This window comes from Raphanus sativus, chromosome 6 (assembly GCF_000801105.2).
Source record: "Raphanus sativus cultivar WK10039 chromosome 6, ASM80110v3, whole genome shotgun sequence".
In the NCBI taxonomy this organism is placed as follows: domain Eukaryota; kingdom Viridiplantae; phylum Streptophyta; class Magnoliopsida; order Brassicales; family Brassicaceae; genus Raphanus; species Raphanus sativus.
This window is the reverse complement of record NC_079516.1, coordinates 1914623-1930384: the sequence shown is the minus strand read 5'-3', so window position 1 is coordinate 1930384 and position 15762 is coordinate 1914623. Positions and strand designations below refer to the sequence as shown.

The window sequence follows — 15762 nt, the reverse complement described above, 5'->3', positions numbered from 1 at the left end:
GTAACAAGGAGTTATATTACTGAGCACTGTGCTGTCTCTCAACTCTCCGGAGTTTGTTACCCATGGATGGTGGTTGTAGATCTTAAAATCTACACTAAATATTTGATAGTGTTTATAATGTAAATTGGTGAATGAAAAGGATGCGGCAATGATATCCTTAGAATACATATGTAATTGGAAATTGGTTGATAAAAATAGACTTTTATTAAATAAAAGATCGGTTACAATTAATAAAAATAAGATTCAATACTACAAACGTAAAGAACAGAATGAAGTCGATGTGTATATTGTGTTCTCTCTAGGGTTTTTCATGTATCTACTCTTTAACATTTCCCCTTTTTTTATAGCTGCTTCTTTTCTTCTCTTCTGCAATCAATTCCGTGATCTCTGGACTCTTCATCTCGAGCTCGTCTATCTCGTTATGGACTTCTGTCTGCCCATTTTTAAATTTTGTCGTAAAGATTTTCATAGCACAAATAACGATTTTTCTTTTAAATTTTTTTAATTATTTTTTAAAAAAGAGGTTAATCATGCAAAATTTCAAATAGTAAACACCAGATTGCAAGGAAATACTTGAGTAACAAAGACATGAATTGGAATGCCCGTGAAAAGTGAGGGTCTTATTTGCAAAATCTCCTAACTTGGTAGATATGTTTAGGGTTTCGTTTTGTTTTCGGTCTAAAAGATAGAACCATGATGAAGAGGGTCAAGAGGAAGGAGACGACCGGGATCAATCAGCAGCCTCTAACGACGAAAGAAGATAAAGATGAAAACGATCCGTTTTCGATTATTCCTCTGGATCTAATCGTAGAGATTCTCCTGAAAGTTCCTACCAAATCTGTAGCTAGTCTTGTCTTCGTTTCAAAACAATGGTTATCCATAATCAGTGGCAAATGTTTTATCAATCAGTACCTTGCTCGATCTTCACCTTCACCTCGGCTTCTTTTCACAGTCTTCGGCTTCTACGCGCCAGTGCAGTTCTTACATTCATGTTCCCAGGTTGATCCATCTTCTGACCGTCATAGGTTAAACATAAATCCAGATAAGAAGAACCATCAGAATGCTTTTTCTCCACCAATCCGCGGCTTGATCTGCCGTCAAATGGGTTCTAGAGTGATGATAGGTAACCCTACCACGGGCCAATTCTTAACGTTGCCTAGACTCAAAACTACAAGAAGAGGTGTGTTATCCTTTTTTGGGTATGATTCAGTGAATGATGCATACAAAGTGTTGTCCATGACTGTACTACAAGGTCATCAAAAACGTGAATCACAAGTTGTGGCCGAAGATCATCAAGTGTACACTCTAGGAGGAGGAGCCCAAAATAAATGGAGAATTGTTGAGTGTAAGCATCCTCATCTTCCTCCTACTCCTTCTCATGTTACTAATAAAGGGATATGTTTAAATGGGGTACTGTATTATTATGCTTGGATAAAAAATGAAGGATCCTTGATAAGCTTCGATCTGATATCTGAAGAGTTTAATGTCACTAAGTTACCTGAGGATAATCCTTGCATAGTGAACTACAATGGAAAGGTAGCTATAACTAGTTGGCCTACCGCTGACGGTGAAGTTCACTTGTGGGTTCTAGAAGATGCCACTACGCAACGATGGTCTAAAGTTTCAATCGTTGTTCCTTCTTGGACAGCATTAGGTGGAAAAAATCATAGCTTCAGGTTCAGGGGTACAGTTAGTACTGGTGAGCTTATATTCTCACAGCGGTGTCCCAATAAGGCGCCCTTCTTTTTCATCAGTTACAATCTCAAGGAACACAGAGCCCAAAAAGTCGTGGTTAGTGAATTTGGAGGTCCCTATGATGACACCGAAGTCTATTTTGATCATGTTGAGAGTCCTATGTTCTGTCAAATCTAAGTTAATCCTTTTCTATTTTTTTTGTTGCTTTTCATTGAAGATCTCAGACAGATTGTAGTTTTGTGTAGAGTAAACCTTGCTTTTCTACATTTGATTCTCTTATTCTATTTAATTTGAAGATGAACATTAGATTTGGTGTTGGCTATAGTTGGATGAGTGTGGAGGAAACATATGTTACATGAAGATGATCTGACTTGTTGAAGATGAACATTATATCCCTCCACTTTTTTATTTTTTATTTTTATTTGGACCTTTCGTTTCGTAAAGGATGAGTGAGGAGGAAACAGATGTTACATGAAAAATGATCTGACTTGTAGAAGAGTTTTTTTTAGTTACAGCGGAAAGATAGCTTTAACGAGCAGTCAGATAACAACTACTAACCATTAATGTATAATCATCATTTTGGTTGCCTTTTGACCTTGCTTTTTGCCCATTTTTTCTAACATTTTTTTTTTTTTTTGCAAAACAATTGGTCTTGCTTCATGTATAATCAAGTCTTGTGTCCCTTGCTTACAAACAAACTCTTGATTCTCGCTTTCTAAGAAGAGCTGATTTACTTGGAAACTTCTTTGCTAATGTACATGAACTTAACTAAACAACAATAAAAAAGGCTACCGTTTACAACTTGTCTACACATCATCAACTGAACCAAATGTACATATATTATATTATATTGAACATTTACATGAATGGAAAAGCAACTAGTAAACGAGGGATGTATTTTGCTGAGTAGTCGCTCTTTCTTCTCACAGTTAATTAGTCTTTCCTGTCACCAAGGTGCATTCAGAAAGCACATGAGAAGCAAAGAAGTAACATATATAGTCTCTATATACACAAGAGGAGCATAATGGATTTAGAAAACAACCTTAAGCATCTGGATTCCGCTCAAGATGCAACTTGGCACATTTTCTGCTTGATAATTATTAGGCCTATATAAATTGAACAAAACCAGATTAACTAAACTTAAGTACAGAAGCAGCATCGGTGGACATTATCTCCGGTGTGCTGACAAATCCGTGGTTTAGGTTAATAATATGTCGGAATGATCTCAAACCTTATTCCGACAAGACACATGTGTCAATGATGCAAAAAAGTATGAAAAAGAGAGAGAGGAGGGTCTAATTACTAGTGATTGTTATTGAAGCAAGCAATAATGTATATTTTACATTGTACATATATTATCTGTCATTTCTTCTGTTTAGATGAGTTTAGAAATAAGAATCGCGAAAGATGATGTTTGTGAATAATTGATAATTCTGACACGGTGTGATAGGAGTTTGAGGCAGGTATATAATACGACTCCATTACAGATGCATACTTGTTGTTCAATGTGAGTTAACAAGGATTTCAAATTATTAAGCACTGTGCTTGTCTCTTTAACTCTCGGGAGCTTGATTACCCATGGATGGTGGTGGTGGTTGATTCTTCTGGTTCCAGTTCTGTGATGCTGGCTCTCTCCTCTCCACCTGGACAGTCTCGCGGCGCCTACCATACCTAGGCCTAGACCGGTTTCTGGTCTGGCGCTGTTCAGTGAACCTGTACTGTGGTCTTGGTATCACCTTTCCTTCAATGTACAAGTCACCTGAAGGAAAACATCAGCAAAACAAAATTTGGTTTATAGTATATATATGCTTATATTTCTCTAATTCAGATGAAAGTCCAAAAACATTACAAACCTCCATAGTCTTTGTTGGGAACATCAAGATAAGAATCTGGTAAAACCCAGAGAACACCAGGTAAGCCTGAAGAATCAATCACACAACTCTTGGATTAGTTAATCTAAATATATACAAGCAATGTCAACAAGTTCCAAACCCAAAAAAAAAAATATATTCTTTGTCCTATTCGTATAGACAAATAATTCAGACAGAACAACAACATGAAGAGACGTTTGACTTTGAGATTAGTAACAACCTTTGAGTTTGCAAGAAAGCTCTTCAGAGAACAAAGCACCAAAGCCAGTGTATGTCGAAGTGCAAACCGAATAAATCTTCTCCTTTGCCTCCTCCTCGCTACAAAAAAAAATAAAATAAATCAAAATCAATCAAACGCACAAACGCACAAACGAAATGATTACTAAAAAAAAAAGAGATGAGATTTTTTTGCCTGCCGAGGACGGAAGTTAACGTTCTGACATAAGCATTGATCATCTCGTCTTCTGTAGGTTTTGGATCAGTGAACTCCATGACGATGAGCCAGTGCTCGTAATCGCACCCGTCCAGAAGAATCGTCTCCTTCGGCGGACGGTTGCTCCAGTTCGGCGAAGGATCGTTTAGCGGAGAGTATCCCGACCCGTATAGCTGTAAACTGGGCGAGCCCACGTCCATTAGCCCGTATCCATTTGTCCATTTATTGTTTGTGGACAAAGAGTGACCATGTCCATTAGAACCATGTCCATTAAAAACCATATCCACTAAAACCCATATTTTTATGGGCTGCCATAGAGTCCATAATAGACCATATAAGAAAACTTTAGAATTTAGTTTATAAGCCTATAATTTATAAGCCTATAATTATATATACAAGTTCATAAAATTAAAATTAATCCATAAATACAACAATTTTGGTTTTGGCAAGAAAACTTGATTTTGCGGTTTTAGCGGAAAAATTCGATTTTACGATTTTGGCGGGAAAACCTGATTTTTCGGTTATGGCGGGAAATTCCGATTTTGCGGTTTTGGTAGGAAAACTCGATTTTGCAGTTTTGACGGGAAAATCAATTTTACAGTTTTGGCGGGAAAACCCGATTTTTTGGTTTTGGCGGGAAAACCCAATTTTTTGATTTTGGCGGGAAATCCTGATTTTACGGTTTTGGTGGGATAACCCGATTTTACGGTTTTGGCGGGAAAACTCGATTTTCCGGTTTTGGCGAGAAAACCCGATTTTCCGGTTTTGGCGGGAAAACCCGATTTCTCAGTTTTGGCAAGAAAACTTGATTTTACGGTTTTGGCGATTTTACAGTTTTAGCGGAAAACTCGATTTTCCGATTTTGGCGGGAAAACTAGATTTCCCGGTTTTGGCAGAAAAATCCGATTTCTCTGTTTTGGTGGGAAAACTCGATTTCTCGGTTTCGGCATGAAAACCCGATTTTACGGTTTTAGCGGAAAACTCAATTTCTCGATTTTGGCAGGAAAACTCGATTTTTTCTGGTTTTGGCGGAAAATTTTGATTTCTCGGTTTTGGCGGGAAAATCCAATTTCTCAATTTTTTCGGAAAACCCCGATTTTACAGTTTGTGCGATTTTACGATTTTGACAGAGAAAATTCAATTTCCCGGTTTTGGCGAGAAAACCCGATTTCTCGGTTTTGGTAGAAAAACTCAATTTTTTTTTGAAACCCTAGATTTTTTTTTGTCCGTTGGACAACCCATGTCCATGAAACCCAAAACCCGTAAAGACCATTTTTTCAATGGTCATCCATATTTTGTCCATTAATAACCCATGGGAAAAATGGGTGTGTCCATATTAAATCCATTTAAATATGGACGTGGACGACCAATGGACGACCCGCCCATTTGACACCTATACCGACCCGGATGTCTTGGGTCGGGTCGTTGTGTAACAAGGGCCCAAACCGGTTCGGTTCGAGGAGACTTTGTCGAGTAAAGGCAAAGCGAATCGAGAGCGAGAAGAGAACGTGGAAAATGACGAAATAGAAGAAGAGAAGGATTTGCTTAGGACTGTCGCTAACTTGCGCCGGACTGTGAAAAGAGCCATCGCTGATCGCCGCCGGTGAGGGTTTTAGCTCCCTGCTCTGTCTCTCTCTCTTCTCTCTTCAGTCTTCAGTGTGATTCGAGAGAAACTATATGGAGTGGGCTAATTTATGTTTTTTAGATGGGCTATTAGCCTTTTTGATGTTTCGAACTTTCAATAAGCTTTGTCCAATTGTACTCATCAGTCTAATCTTTCTAGATCAAACCAGATGTTGATATAGCTTAATGAGATTATTAGCTCTCTTTTAAACCAGATTATTAGCGAATCAGGCCCAAAGAGTTGAATGGCCCAGTATTAAAGCCTGAACATGCTTTGTTATATACTGGTGATAGATTCTTAAGTGGTAATACGTGGATCCCACAGATGCAAGTTCCGTTACACTGCTGACATGCAGGAGATTCCGTTTTGTGAATCGTTTAGTTTTCCGGGTTTTACATCTTTTTTTGTTTTTCATGTGTTTCTCTGAAATTGTTTTAAGAATGATTCATTGATTCTTATAAAGTTTGTCAAAGGAATGAGTCGTTTACAGTTAACTTTAATAATGGTATGCTTTTTAGATGAGAATCATGAGATTGGTAAAAAAGTTGATGAGAAAGTCGAGGAGGTTGCATGGTTCGTGGAGTGGAGATCACGTGTTGCTTATCCGCATGTATCGTCCTTCGAGAGTGCCTGCCTGCCTGCATCCAATATTGTTCTTTTTTTTTTTTGAAGAAATATTGTTCTTTGAACGGTGGAATCAAGTATATTCTTCGTGTCTCGGAAACTAAAACTAAAATTATTATGCCCTTTTGTATTTGTCCACCACTCATGTGATGTCTTTTGTATTTGCGCACCACTCATGTGATGTCTTTTGTATTTGTGCTATGGCTGATGTGTAGAATATTTTTTTTTTTTTTATGAAGATGAAGATGAATATGAATATATCTGGTGAAAATAATTTAGCATAATAATTATATAATTGTCTATACTTAGCTATAAACAAACTAACATAAATCATAGTTTATTTTTATATGCATGGGTACTAGAAAATGATATAAATTGTTTGCACAATATAGTAATTAATGCTCATAATTATTTAAAAATATTTTTATTACAATAATTAATTTAAATTGTCAAAAAAAAAATTAATGTAGGGCCATTATATAAAGTAAATATTATAGGGGGAAAGAAGCGAGTGGTGAGAATGTTGAAAACGATACAATAGACGACTCGTTGTCTCGTTGCATTGAATTAAGAGAGCCCCACCACATTCACCCCAACGGCCATCTCCGTCTTCTTCGATCCCTCCACATCCCCATTTTCCGACATTAAAGCCCTCACCTCAAAACTTCACAACTCAAACGACCTACGAAGAAGAAGAATGTCGAACAAATCCCCTGTTTTCCCCATCCCCGACTCTCAACATTTCAGCGACTATGGCTTTAACTACTTTCAGGTACGTACTGTTACGTTCTTGCTATGTTTTGAGCAAGGTTTTGTCTGATGGTGAGATCTTGTTTTTTTTTTTTGGATGAAAGGTTATGGAAGAAGCGAGGAAGCACAAGAGAGAAACGTCGACGAAGTCATCCATCATCAACAGTCTTCACTTCAAGATCCAGAAACCCATTTCGAAAGATGACCCGACCCGGTCCACAATGCAGCACAACAACAAGAGGAAGAAAAAGTGGTGGTGGAAGAAAGCTTTACCCTTTTTCAAGTGGCGTAAATGGCCAATCTCCACCGTCGCCGCCGTCAGTGACGAAGATCGTAGGGTCAGGAACTTTCGCGCCGTAACCGGTTCGATGTCGATGTCGAGTCCGGTTTACTCGATTGAGAGTCGAACCGGGTCGAACACGCCATACCGTACGACGACGACGAGTAGACCTTCGTCGGGACCTATAGCGGGAACAATGACGCCGGCAAGAAAAGGTCACGTGGCGTTCCCATATTTGAGTCTACGGGAGGTTAACATGGAGCAGCAGCAGAGGATCTCTATCTCTTCCTCTCCCATTTACTTGGTCACGTAAAAGTTATTATAGTAAATTTAGTAACCAGGACAGTGTGATGTTTTTAAAATCTTTTATACAATTGGTGAAAGCTGTAAAGTTTCATCGGTCTCACGTGAGGCAATATTAGCATTCTGTTAAATCGATTATAGATCAATAACATCTTAAATTATATTTTATTTGGAATCATTTCATGTGTGATATGGTTGGAAGTCACTGGAACCGGTAAGAGCCTTGTTCTAAAACTCGGACGCGGAGGCGATTATACGGGCGAGTAAACGTGATGCGGGTGGGTAACGTTGCGAGTTGAGCCACTTCGGTTGCATAAAACGGTGACCCGAGTAAAGAGCGTTGACTCTGAAACGCGGCCGCATAATCGACGAAATCGCTTGGTCCACAAAATCGTTGATTCCACAGTAGATTGGAATCTTCTCAATTGAATAGAAAGGCAGAGCTAAAAGAGCGATTACAGACTGATACAAAGGCCTTTTTTTCTTGTCCGGTAATTAGCTTTGTGTGTCTTGAGACTTGAACACAAGAAGAAGATTCAGTCAAAAAAATTTACAGTCAAATAGATCGAAGAAGAAGAAAGTGACTCAGATACTAAAGTTAATAAGTTATAGTGGAAGCATTGTATCACTGCTTTGATAACACGTGACAACTAAATCATATAATTTAGGATATTGCTCCCTACAAAACTTTTACTACCTGTATTTTATCCAACATTTTTTTTTTGTAGATGTTTTCCACCAATTTTTTTTGGTTTCTTGTAAGTGGATTTTTTTTTTTATATTAGATGTGATATAAAAGAAGTATAGTTATACTTTGTGATCTAATTTAGTATGTATTTAAAATTTTGTAAATCTTAGTACAAATGATGTTTATAATTAAATATGTATTATACATAAATATCTTGTATTACAGATATAAATAGGATATTATACATAAATATTTTGTATTATAGATACCTTTGTCGGTGTACGATTCCAACTAATATTTGAAAATTAATGTTAGTGCATCGATTCGAACGTTATACCTATTAATTTACGCGCCTGCTTAGGTATATAAAATCACACTTTTTTAGTTCATAGTCTCACATTTTTCTTGAATTGACTACATAATAATTAATAATTATATACTGTACTATGATAAAAAAGTGTGATTATATTCTATGAATGATGACTTTTATGTCATATTCCATACGCTAAACTTCATCTTATTCGAACATGAGGATTCATACAATGATACAAGTGTGGTACTAAAAAAGAGAGATTGACACAAAGAAACATGAATCTTGTTTGTTGTTTTATCTCATTTGAAGCATCAGCAACTCAGGTTTCTCAATATACTCTTTCCACTGGCAGCAAAACCGAGCCACCGTTGCTCCATCCAGTACTCTATGGTCCGCAGTTATGTTAGCCTAACAACAAAACTCTTTATCTGGCAATGATCAACATGTCTAGATTTTACCATCATTGTTGCTAAATATTGTAACCGTGACAGTTCTTTGGTTATCTCTATTCTCTAGTAGTGATAGTGACAGAACATTCTTGATATTAGGAACAACAAGGCCATGTTCAGTAGCCATTGCAACCAGTGGCGAAGCCACAGCCAAGGCAATGGGTGCCTGTGCACCCCTTATTTTTTTCAGAATTTTTGTTTTATAAGGTAAAATGAAAGAAAATTACTAGAAAACATAAAAAATTATCTTTATTGCACCCACTAATTCATTTTATACACACTATGCACCCATGAAATTTGAGGTCTAGATTCGCCCCTGATTGCAACTCCAATGTTGTGTGAACCTGAGATGAAACCAAAGAATCAATATCTATCTACATACTCTAAAGATAAATAAGCTCAAAATCAAAATAACAAAAACCTTTAAGGGTGATCTCTATCGACTCCTCGTTGAAACAACTATTAACCGAGGGATATATGGTTAGAGCCATTGAGAGTGACTTGATTAAAGTAGGAAGGAACGTGTGGAATCTGTATTGTTCTCTTTAAAGAACTGTTTAAGCTCCACAAGTGCCTCGCAGTTTATCTCTCCAACGAAATGAAAATGAGGTCCTTTTGTAGCCATGGTCATTGTCTTGACCATAGCTCGGTTTGAATCCTCTGAGAGGAACTATTTGATCTTCAAAGTTACTCGCTGTAGTGGAAACAGAGTGAGTTTCAGAAGAAACTGAATATGTTATGTTTCCTTTTTGACCACCAAAACGAATTCCTCTTTCAAAACTCTCCCATCTTTACCACTTCCAGTAACGACATTGATGTCTATGCCAAGGTCTTTTGCAAGGCTACAAACAGATGGCTTTGACAAAGCTCCAACAAGATTGTCTGTTCTTTTTGCTTCGAACCGCCTAGATCAGAGGATACTAGGAGAGCATCATGGGCGTCTTCTACGGCCAGCTTAACCAGAGTCTCTCCAACCTTGCATCAATGCATATAACATATATACATTTCAACACAAAAGATTTACATCCGATTCCAAAGAAACACTTTCCCTAAAAAAATCTGAATGATATGCTTAAGTCAAACTATTCATTTTAGTATGATCATCTAGCCTTGATAATATCACCTGGAGCATGTGAGATGAGAGCTACTTTCCCTTTAAAACGACTTGTTATCTCAATGGTTGCTTTATCGCTCTGAACTTCATAGAGTGGCTGAAACTCTTCCACAGGATCTACCTAAATCAAACCGAAAAAGAGCTGTTTGAAATTAAAAACCAAAAGAATAACCGAAAAGGATTGAATCTTTAGCATAAAATAAAAGAAACACACCTCTCTGACAAACCACTTGAGAAGCTCACATTCAGCAATACCTTCCCCAGTTTGTGCAAGTGGGACATCAATGAACCCTCCTCCTGCATTTGAATCTATGGCCATGGCTTCGCTTGAAAACCAGCTTCTACTTCCTCCTCTTTTGGTAAAAACAGAGTATAGGGTGGGAGAAGCGGAGAACAAAACAGAGAGAAATAGGATTTGCCTGCTCCAACAGCTCGAAAGTTAGCAAGAAGAATAAATATCTGGTAGACAAGACAACGTACTTTGTATTTGTGTTTCAGTCCGTATCTGATTAAAGCTAAGTGGCTGATATAACTAACGTACTAATGGACCAGTGACGATAAACAAACAAAACAAAGGAGCAGATGATCGGATTAGTTTATGTTTGTCACGTCATTAAATACTTTAGCGCTAAGATCAACGTTACACGCGTGTCTTCTTCAGTCATGAGACTGACCAATGCGTCAGGTGATCGTTTCTGAAGTGTCGGCAGAAATAGCCATTAACTAGTGTATAAATATTACTAGTATGTTTCAAAGTGATACGATTAATCTATGAAAACGTATTTGACACCTCACTTATGAACACAGACGATTCAAATACTTTGTCTAAAAATATGAATTTCATTTACATTTTTGTTCTAAAATAGATTTGATTCGGATCCGCCAGGTTAGGTAGGAGTAGGACTAAGACCACTAGCCAAACATACATTTACAGTATTTGGTAAAGATACAAATACAGTATATCTTTCTAAGAAACACGTGATTAATTCATTTTTTGCAGAAAAGATACCACTAGTGTATTTTATCCCCCAAAAAAAAAAGAAAAATTAAAACTAGTGTTTACCAACAAAATAAATAAATTTATCGAAAACATTATTAGATCAGCTTTTGTGTTAATAATGTGCTTCCGCTACATCATAATGTCATCATCATCTTTCCACTTATATCTTTATTTCCACATTTCTGTCAAGGTTTGACGCATAATCTCAACTAAGTAGGTAGAGAGAATCACGAAACAGAGCTCAAAGATATGACTTCACGAACGAAGGGAAAGACGGCAATGGAAGTTGGCAGCGATGGCGTTGCCATAGTAACAATCATCAACCCTCCCGTCAACTCGCTATCGTTCGACGGTACTTCTCCTCCTCCTCTTCCACCTTCTCAGCTTTCAATTGAATTTGTGATCTGATTATGTGAAATCTGGGACTACTACTACTAGTTTGATCTCATGCTCTTTTAGCTTATGATCTCGAGAAACCTCAGTTTTTGGCTTCGAGTTAGTGAATAGTTTGTTCTGTTTTTGTATATCTGTGTGTACACAGTGCTAGACAACCTCAAAAGTAACTACGAGGAAGCATTGAGCAGAAACGATGTTAAAGCTATTGTTATTACTGGTATACGTCTTGTGATCGCTCTCTTCCAAGGCAAAAACAGTACAAATCTATGCAAACTTTTGATTAAGCTATTGTGATTACTGCAGGTGCAAAGGGGAAGTTCTCTGGTGGATTTGATATATCTGGTTTTGGTGAAGTTCAGAAAGGGACTAGTATGTTTTCAGTATCTTGGTTGTCTTTTGTTTTTGATTATGTTAGTGTTATGTATTTTAATGTTTGTATTTGATTTTTATCAGGGAAAGAGCCAAAGGTTGGATACTTATCAATTGACATCCTAACCGATTTGTTTGAAGGTTATCTTTCTAACCTTGCCACCCAATTAATTGAAATTATGCTAATGGTTGTTATGATGTTGTTTCCGTGTGTTCGATTTAATTATTCAGCTGCAAGGAAACCTTCTGTCGCTGCCATTGATGGGCTTGCCTTGGGAGGAGGGTTAGAACTTGCCATGGTATGGTACACCTTTAATTTATTATATGTTCAACCACTTCCCTCTCAAAAAGCTGTCTTGAGATTGTTAAGAGACTGGTGAACATATTTTAAGATGGATGTTGATACTTCGTTTTAGGCTTGCCATGCGAGGATATCAACTCCTGGTACACAGTTAGGTCTGCCCGAGCTGCAACTCGGTGTTATTCCTGGGTTTGGAGGTACTTTCTTAACATTCATGTATGTGTTGAATAAATCAGGTTTGCTTCCTTTTTTTTTTAAATATTCCTGATTATGCTTCTTTGGATTGATGCAGGCACACAACGTCTTCCACGTCTTGTTGGTCTCACAAAAGCCCTTGAAATGATTTTGGTACGTCACTGCCTTATTTTTTTATGCTTGTGGGTTTAGTCTGCTTTGGTTAAAATGTGACATCATTTCTTTTTTTGAAACATATAGACATCTAAGCCGGTCAAAGCCGAGGAAGGTCATTCATTAGGTCTTGTTGACACCGTCGTGCCACCTGCCGAGTTACTAAACGCTGCTCGTCGCTGGGCACTTGACATAGCCGAGAGGAGAAAACCGTGGGTTTGTAGTGTTTCAAAGACTGATAAGTTACCTCCTCTCGGAGAGGCAAGGGAAATACTGAAGTTTGCCAAGGAGCAGACACGCAAGCAAGCCCCCAACCTGAAACACCCCTTAATGTGCCTCGAGGCTGTTGAAGTGGGTATTGTTTCTGGTCCGAGGGCTGGTTTAGAAAAGGTATATATTTACTATCTTATCTTGTCGTTTTCTGCGTTATATGTTCTTTAACGTTTCCCCTGAGACTAGTGACCCCACTACATTGTCACTTACAGGAGGCTCAAGTGGGCTCGCAAGTGGTCAACCTGGATACCACCAAAAGCTTGATTCATGTCTTCTTTTCTCAGCGAGGAACCACAAAGGTCTGTTAGTTTATGTCATTTAGATTGATATAACTATATATGTTTACAAGATTTTTAAGTATCAGCATAATTTTGATTCCTTCAGGTTCCTGGAGTTACTGATCGTGGGTTGGTGCCAAGGAAGATTAAAAAGGTAGCCATTATCGGAGGAGGGTTGATGGGATCTGGAATAGCCACTGCATTGATCCTCAGTAACTACACAGTGATTCTTAAGGAGGTAGACGACAAGTTCCTGGAGGCTGGAATTGGCAGGGTCAAAGGTAGAGATGGATTGATGATACACATTTGCTTTATACCATTGAATAGCAATAGCTTGATCATCTGACTAAATTTCATTATTTTTGATCAGCTAATCTTCAGAGCCGTGTAAAGAAAGGAAGGATGTCTCAGGAAAAATTTGAGAAAACAATGTCACTCCTTAAGGGATCTCTTGACTATGAAAGCTTTAGGGATGTGGACATGGTCATCGAGGTAATAATCAGCATACTGAAGCTGAAATTGTTTTTTTTCTATATGACTTCGCTTGATGTCTTTTTTTGGTGACTTGAACAGGCTGTCATTGAGAATATATCTTTGAAGCAGCAAATATTCTCGGAGCTAGAGAAGTACTGTCCTCAACATTGTATCCTTGCTAGCAACACATCTACCATTGATTTGAACAAAATCGGGGAGCGGACCAAGTCTCAGGATCGGATTATCGGAGCACATTTTTTCAGGTCATTACTGATCCTTTTAGAGTCTTGAAGTGTAGCTTTGCTCGCTCTACACCAATCATGTCTATTCATTTTTCCTGATGCAGTCCAGCACATGTCATGCCACTGCTTGAAATAGTTCGGACCAATCATACCTCTCCTCAAGTAATTGTTGACTTGTTAGATGTTGGGAAGAAGATTAAGAAAACGCCAGTGGTGGTTGGAAACTGCACGGGGTTTGCAGTTAATAGGATGATGTTCTTCCCATACACACAGGCAGCTATGTTCCTTGCTGAGCGTGGAACAGATCCGTATCTAATCGACAGAGCAGTCAGCAAGTTTGGTATGCCGATGGGTCCCTTCAGGTATATCATCAACATTTGTAAAGATCCATGTCAAATTTCATACACCTTTTATTTTAATTGTTGGTTTTGTTACTTGTACGAACGAGTAGATTGTGCGACCTGATTGGATTCGGTGTGGCGGTTGCAACCGCAACACAGTTCGTCGAGAACTTCCCGGAGCGGACATACAAATCAATGATCATCCCACTCATGCAGGAGGACAAGAGAGCTGGTATTTATATAAAGAGAGAACAAGCTAAAATAAATGTTTTATTGATTGTTGTGAACTTATTATCTGTTGGTTTCAGGTGAAGCACCACGTAAAGGTTTCTATCTTTATGATGATAAGCGCAAGGCTAAACCTGATCCTGAAATAAAGAAATATATCGAAAAGGCAAGGAGCGTGTCAGGAGTGAACATTGACTCTAAGGTATGTCTCTCTGTCCAAATCTTCATTTCTGTCACTGTTATTTTTCTCAATCTGATTGGTTGTTGTGGCTTTGCAGTTGGAGAAACTGTCTGAAAAGGAAATTATCGAGATGACGTTGTTCCCTGTAGTGAACGAGGCGTGTAGAGTTTTTGAAGAAGGTATTGCTGTCAAAGCAGCAGACCTTGACATCGCTGGTATAATGGGAATGGGGTTTCCACCTTACAGGTCAGTGTTGTCATCATATAAAATGGTGTAATTCTCTTTTGGTCATTGTGTTTTTTTTTTTTTAAATTTAAATCTCTTTGTAAACAGAGGAGGAATCATGTTCTGGGCTGATTCCATTGGATCAAAATACATTCACTCAAAGCTAGATGAGTGGTCCAAGACTTATGGTGATTTCTTTAAGCCTTGTGCTTTCTTGGCTGAAAGGGGATCTAAAGGAGCTCCTCTGGTGAGCGTTTCTTGTCTTCCTTCTCTTTTTTTTTTTTGGCTTGTAAGATTGCTATTAACAAAACCTATTTCAGCTTGGCTTATTTTTACTTACTATTTACTTTAACCAAATCAACATACTAGCATGACTGTTTCTCTTATCATAGAACCAGTTTAGCTTCTTACAATTACTTGTAACTCAGACTATTGACTATTCCTCCATATCTGTTGCAGAGCGCCCCCTTGGAACAAGCCAGATCGCGATTGTAATGTCAGTGAAACTTTTTCTTGGTTGCTTGCATCTATTGTGTTTCCTTTACGACCACATTTACTTGCCAGAAACTGTGATCTTTGGCCTGCACTGCAGAGATTTTTAAAAATATTAGTCTCATCTCAAACAGATAAATCTGGGAGAAAGTAGAAAGTAAGTCTGTGTAGCAGTAAGATTTGTGTATGTTATGTATAATGCTTTGCAATACAAAGGCGTCAGATACATTTTGCTATAAAGCTCTATGATGGAGTAAGTTTTATGATTTATTGATAATTTCGTGACTTGACTTTTTCTTACTTGTATTATACGCATGTTAATAAGAAATTCTTTGATCTGGTTAGTATGGTTACGTCCGTAGATTAGCGAGTGTGGTTACCACCCAGTCAATTTGTAACTCAATTTCTTATACAACGCATGGACTGTGAAACTAAAATGACTTTGTTGAATTAATATGGGACTAAATCCA

General features: G+C 37.9%; 5 protein-coding genes and 1 pseudogene across 5 annotated transcripts; 3 read left to right on the top strand and 3 right to left on the bottom strand.

The window, feature by feature from the left end:
• The first annotated feature begins 669 nt into the window (after positions 1 to 669).
• Positions 670 to 1944, top strand: LOC130496133 (F-box/kelch-repeat protein At3g04660-like). The gene has a single exon (XM_056987946.1). It carries the CDS (start codon positions 694 to 696, stop codon positions 1870 to 1872), a length of 1179 nt encoding a protein of 392 aa, XP_056843926.1. The 5' UTR covers positions 670 to 693; the 3' UTR covers positions 1873 to 1944.
• Positions 1945 to 3093: 1149 nt separating this feature from the next.
• LOC108809314 (multiple organellar RNA editing factor 3, mitochondrial) lies at positions 3094 to 5602 on the bottom strand. The gene is made up of 5 exons (XM_018581463.2): positions 5406 to 5602; positions 3979 to 4167; positions 3787 to 3884; positions 3549 to 3614; positions 3094 to 3454 (listed from the first exon to the last, which is right to left on the bottom strand). The coding sequence occupies exons 1-5, from the start codon at positions 5585 to 5587 to the stop codon at positions 3249 to 3251; spliced, it is 741 nt and encodes a 246-aa protein (XP_018436965.2). The 5' UTR covers positions 5588 to 5602; the 3' UTR covers positions 3094 to 3248.
• Positions 5603 to 6714: 1112 nt separating this feature from the next.
• Positions 6715 to 7748, top strand: LOC130495954 (uncharacterized). The gene is made up of 2 exons (XM_056987628.1): positions 6715 to 7019; positions 7102 to 7748. The coding sequence occupies exons 1-2, from the start codon at positions 6945 to 6947 to the stop codon at positions 7588 to 7590; spliced, it is 564 nt and encodes a 187-aa protein (XP_056843608.1). The 5' UTR covers positions 6715 to 6944; the 3' UTR covers positions 7591 to 7748.
• Positions 7749 to 9293: 1545 nt separating this feature from the next.
• LOC130496948 (lipoamide acyltransferase component of branched-chain alpha-keto acid dehydrogenase complex, mitochondrial-like) lies at positions 9294 to 9984 on the bottom strand (annotated as a pseudogene).
• Positions 9876 to 10918, bottom strand: LOC130496947 (lipoamide acyltransferase component of branched-chain alpha-keto acid dehydrogenase complex, mitochondrial-like). Its single transcript, XM_056989683.1, has 3 exons — positions 10359 to 10918; positions 10154 to 10265; positions 9876 to 10005 (listed from the first exon to the last, which is right to left on the bottom strand). The coding sequence occupies exons 1-3, from the start codon at positions 10461 to 10463 to the stop codon at positions 9986 to 9988; spliced, it is 237 nt and encodes a 78-aa protein (XP_056845663.1). The 5' UTR covers positions 10464 to 10918; the 3' UTR covers positions 9876 to 9985.
• A 361-nt stretch (positions 10919 to 11279) lies between these two features.
• Positions 11280 to 15577, top strand: LOC130496946 (glyoxysomal fatty acid beta-oxidation multifunctional protein MFP-a-like). The gene is made up of 18 exons (XM_056989682.1): positions 11280 to 11496; positions 11686 to 11757; positions 11844 to 11909; positions 11994 to 12050; positions 12141 to 12208; positions 12326 to 12407; positions 12503 to 12558; positions 12646 to 12948; positions 13044 to 13130; positions 13216 to 13390; positions 13480 to 13601; positions 13683 to 13846; positions 13930 to 14187; positions 14277 to 14398; positions 14475 to 14596; positions 14673 to 14821; positions 14909 to 15047; positions 15260 to 15577. Exons 1-18 carry the CDS (start codon positions 11394 to 11396, stop codon positions 15293 to 15295), a joined length of 2181 nt encoding a protein of 726 aa, XP_056845662.1. The 5' UTR covers positions 11280 to 11393; the 3' UTR covers positions 15296 to 15577.
• The last annotated feature ends 185 nt before the right edge of the window (positions 15578 to 15762 follow it).

Excerpts from the sequence above, each read along its gene's own strand:
- LOC130496133 (XM_056987946.1), top strand. The coding sequence starts at position 694 with ATGATGAAGAGGGTCAAGAGGAAGGAGACGACCGGGATCAATCAGCAG.
- LOC108809314 (XM_018581463.2), bottom strand. The coding sequence starts at position 5,587 with ATGGCTCTTTTCACAGTCCGGCGCAAGTTAGCGACAGTCCTAAGCAAA. Across the intron at positions 3,615-3,786 it reads GCTTTCTTGCAAACTCAAAG|GCTTACCTGGTGTTCTCTGG; the intron begins GTTGTTACTAAT and ends TTGATTCTTCAG. Across the intron at positions 3,455-3,548 it reads TCCCAACAAAGACTATGGAG|GTGACTTGTACATTGAAGGA; the intron begins GTTTGTAATGTT and ends GTTTTCCTTCAG.
- LOC130495954 (XM_056987628.1), top strand. The coding sequence starts at position 6,945 with ATGTCGAACAAATCCCCTGTTTTCCCCATCCCCGACTCTCAACATTTC. Across the intron at positions 7,020-7,101 it reads ATGGCTTTAACTACTTTCAG|GTTATGGAAGAAGCGAGGAA; the intron begins GTACGTACTGTT and ends TTTGGATGAAAG.
- LOC130496947 (XM_056989683.1), bottom strand. The coding sequence starts at position 10,463 with ATGGCCATAGATTCAAATGCAGGAGGAGGGTTCATTGATGTCCCACTT. Across the intron at positions 10,266-10,358 it reads TCAAGTGGTTTGTCAGAGAG|GTAGATCCTGTGGAAGAGTT; the intron begins GTGTGTTTCTTT and ends GGTTTGATTTAG. Across the intron at positions 10,006-10,153 it reads TCTCATCTCACATGCTCCAG|GTTGGAGAGACTCTGGTTAA; the intron begins GTGATATTATCA and ends CATTGATGCAAG.
- LOC130496946 (XM_056989682.1), top strand. The coding sequence starts at position 11,394 with ATGACTTCACGAACGAAGGGAAAGACGGCAATGGAAGTTGGCAGCGAT. Across the intron at positions 11,497-11,685 it reads CAACTCGCTATCGTTCGACG|TGCTAGACAACCTCAAAAGT; the intron begins GTACTTCTCCTC and ends GTGTGTACACAG. Across the intron at positions 13,847-13,929 it reads ATCGGAGCACATTTTTTCAG|TCCAGCACATGTCATGCCAC; the intron begins GTCATTACTGAT and ends TTCCTGATGCAG.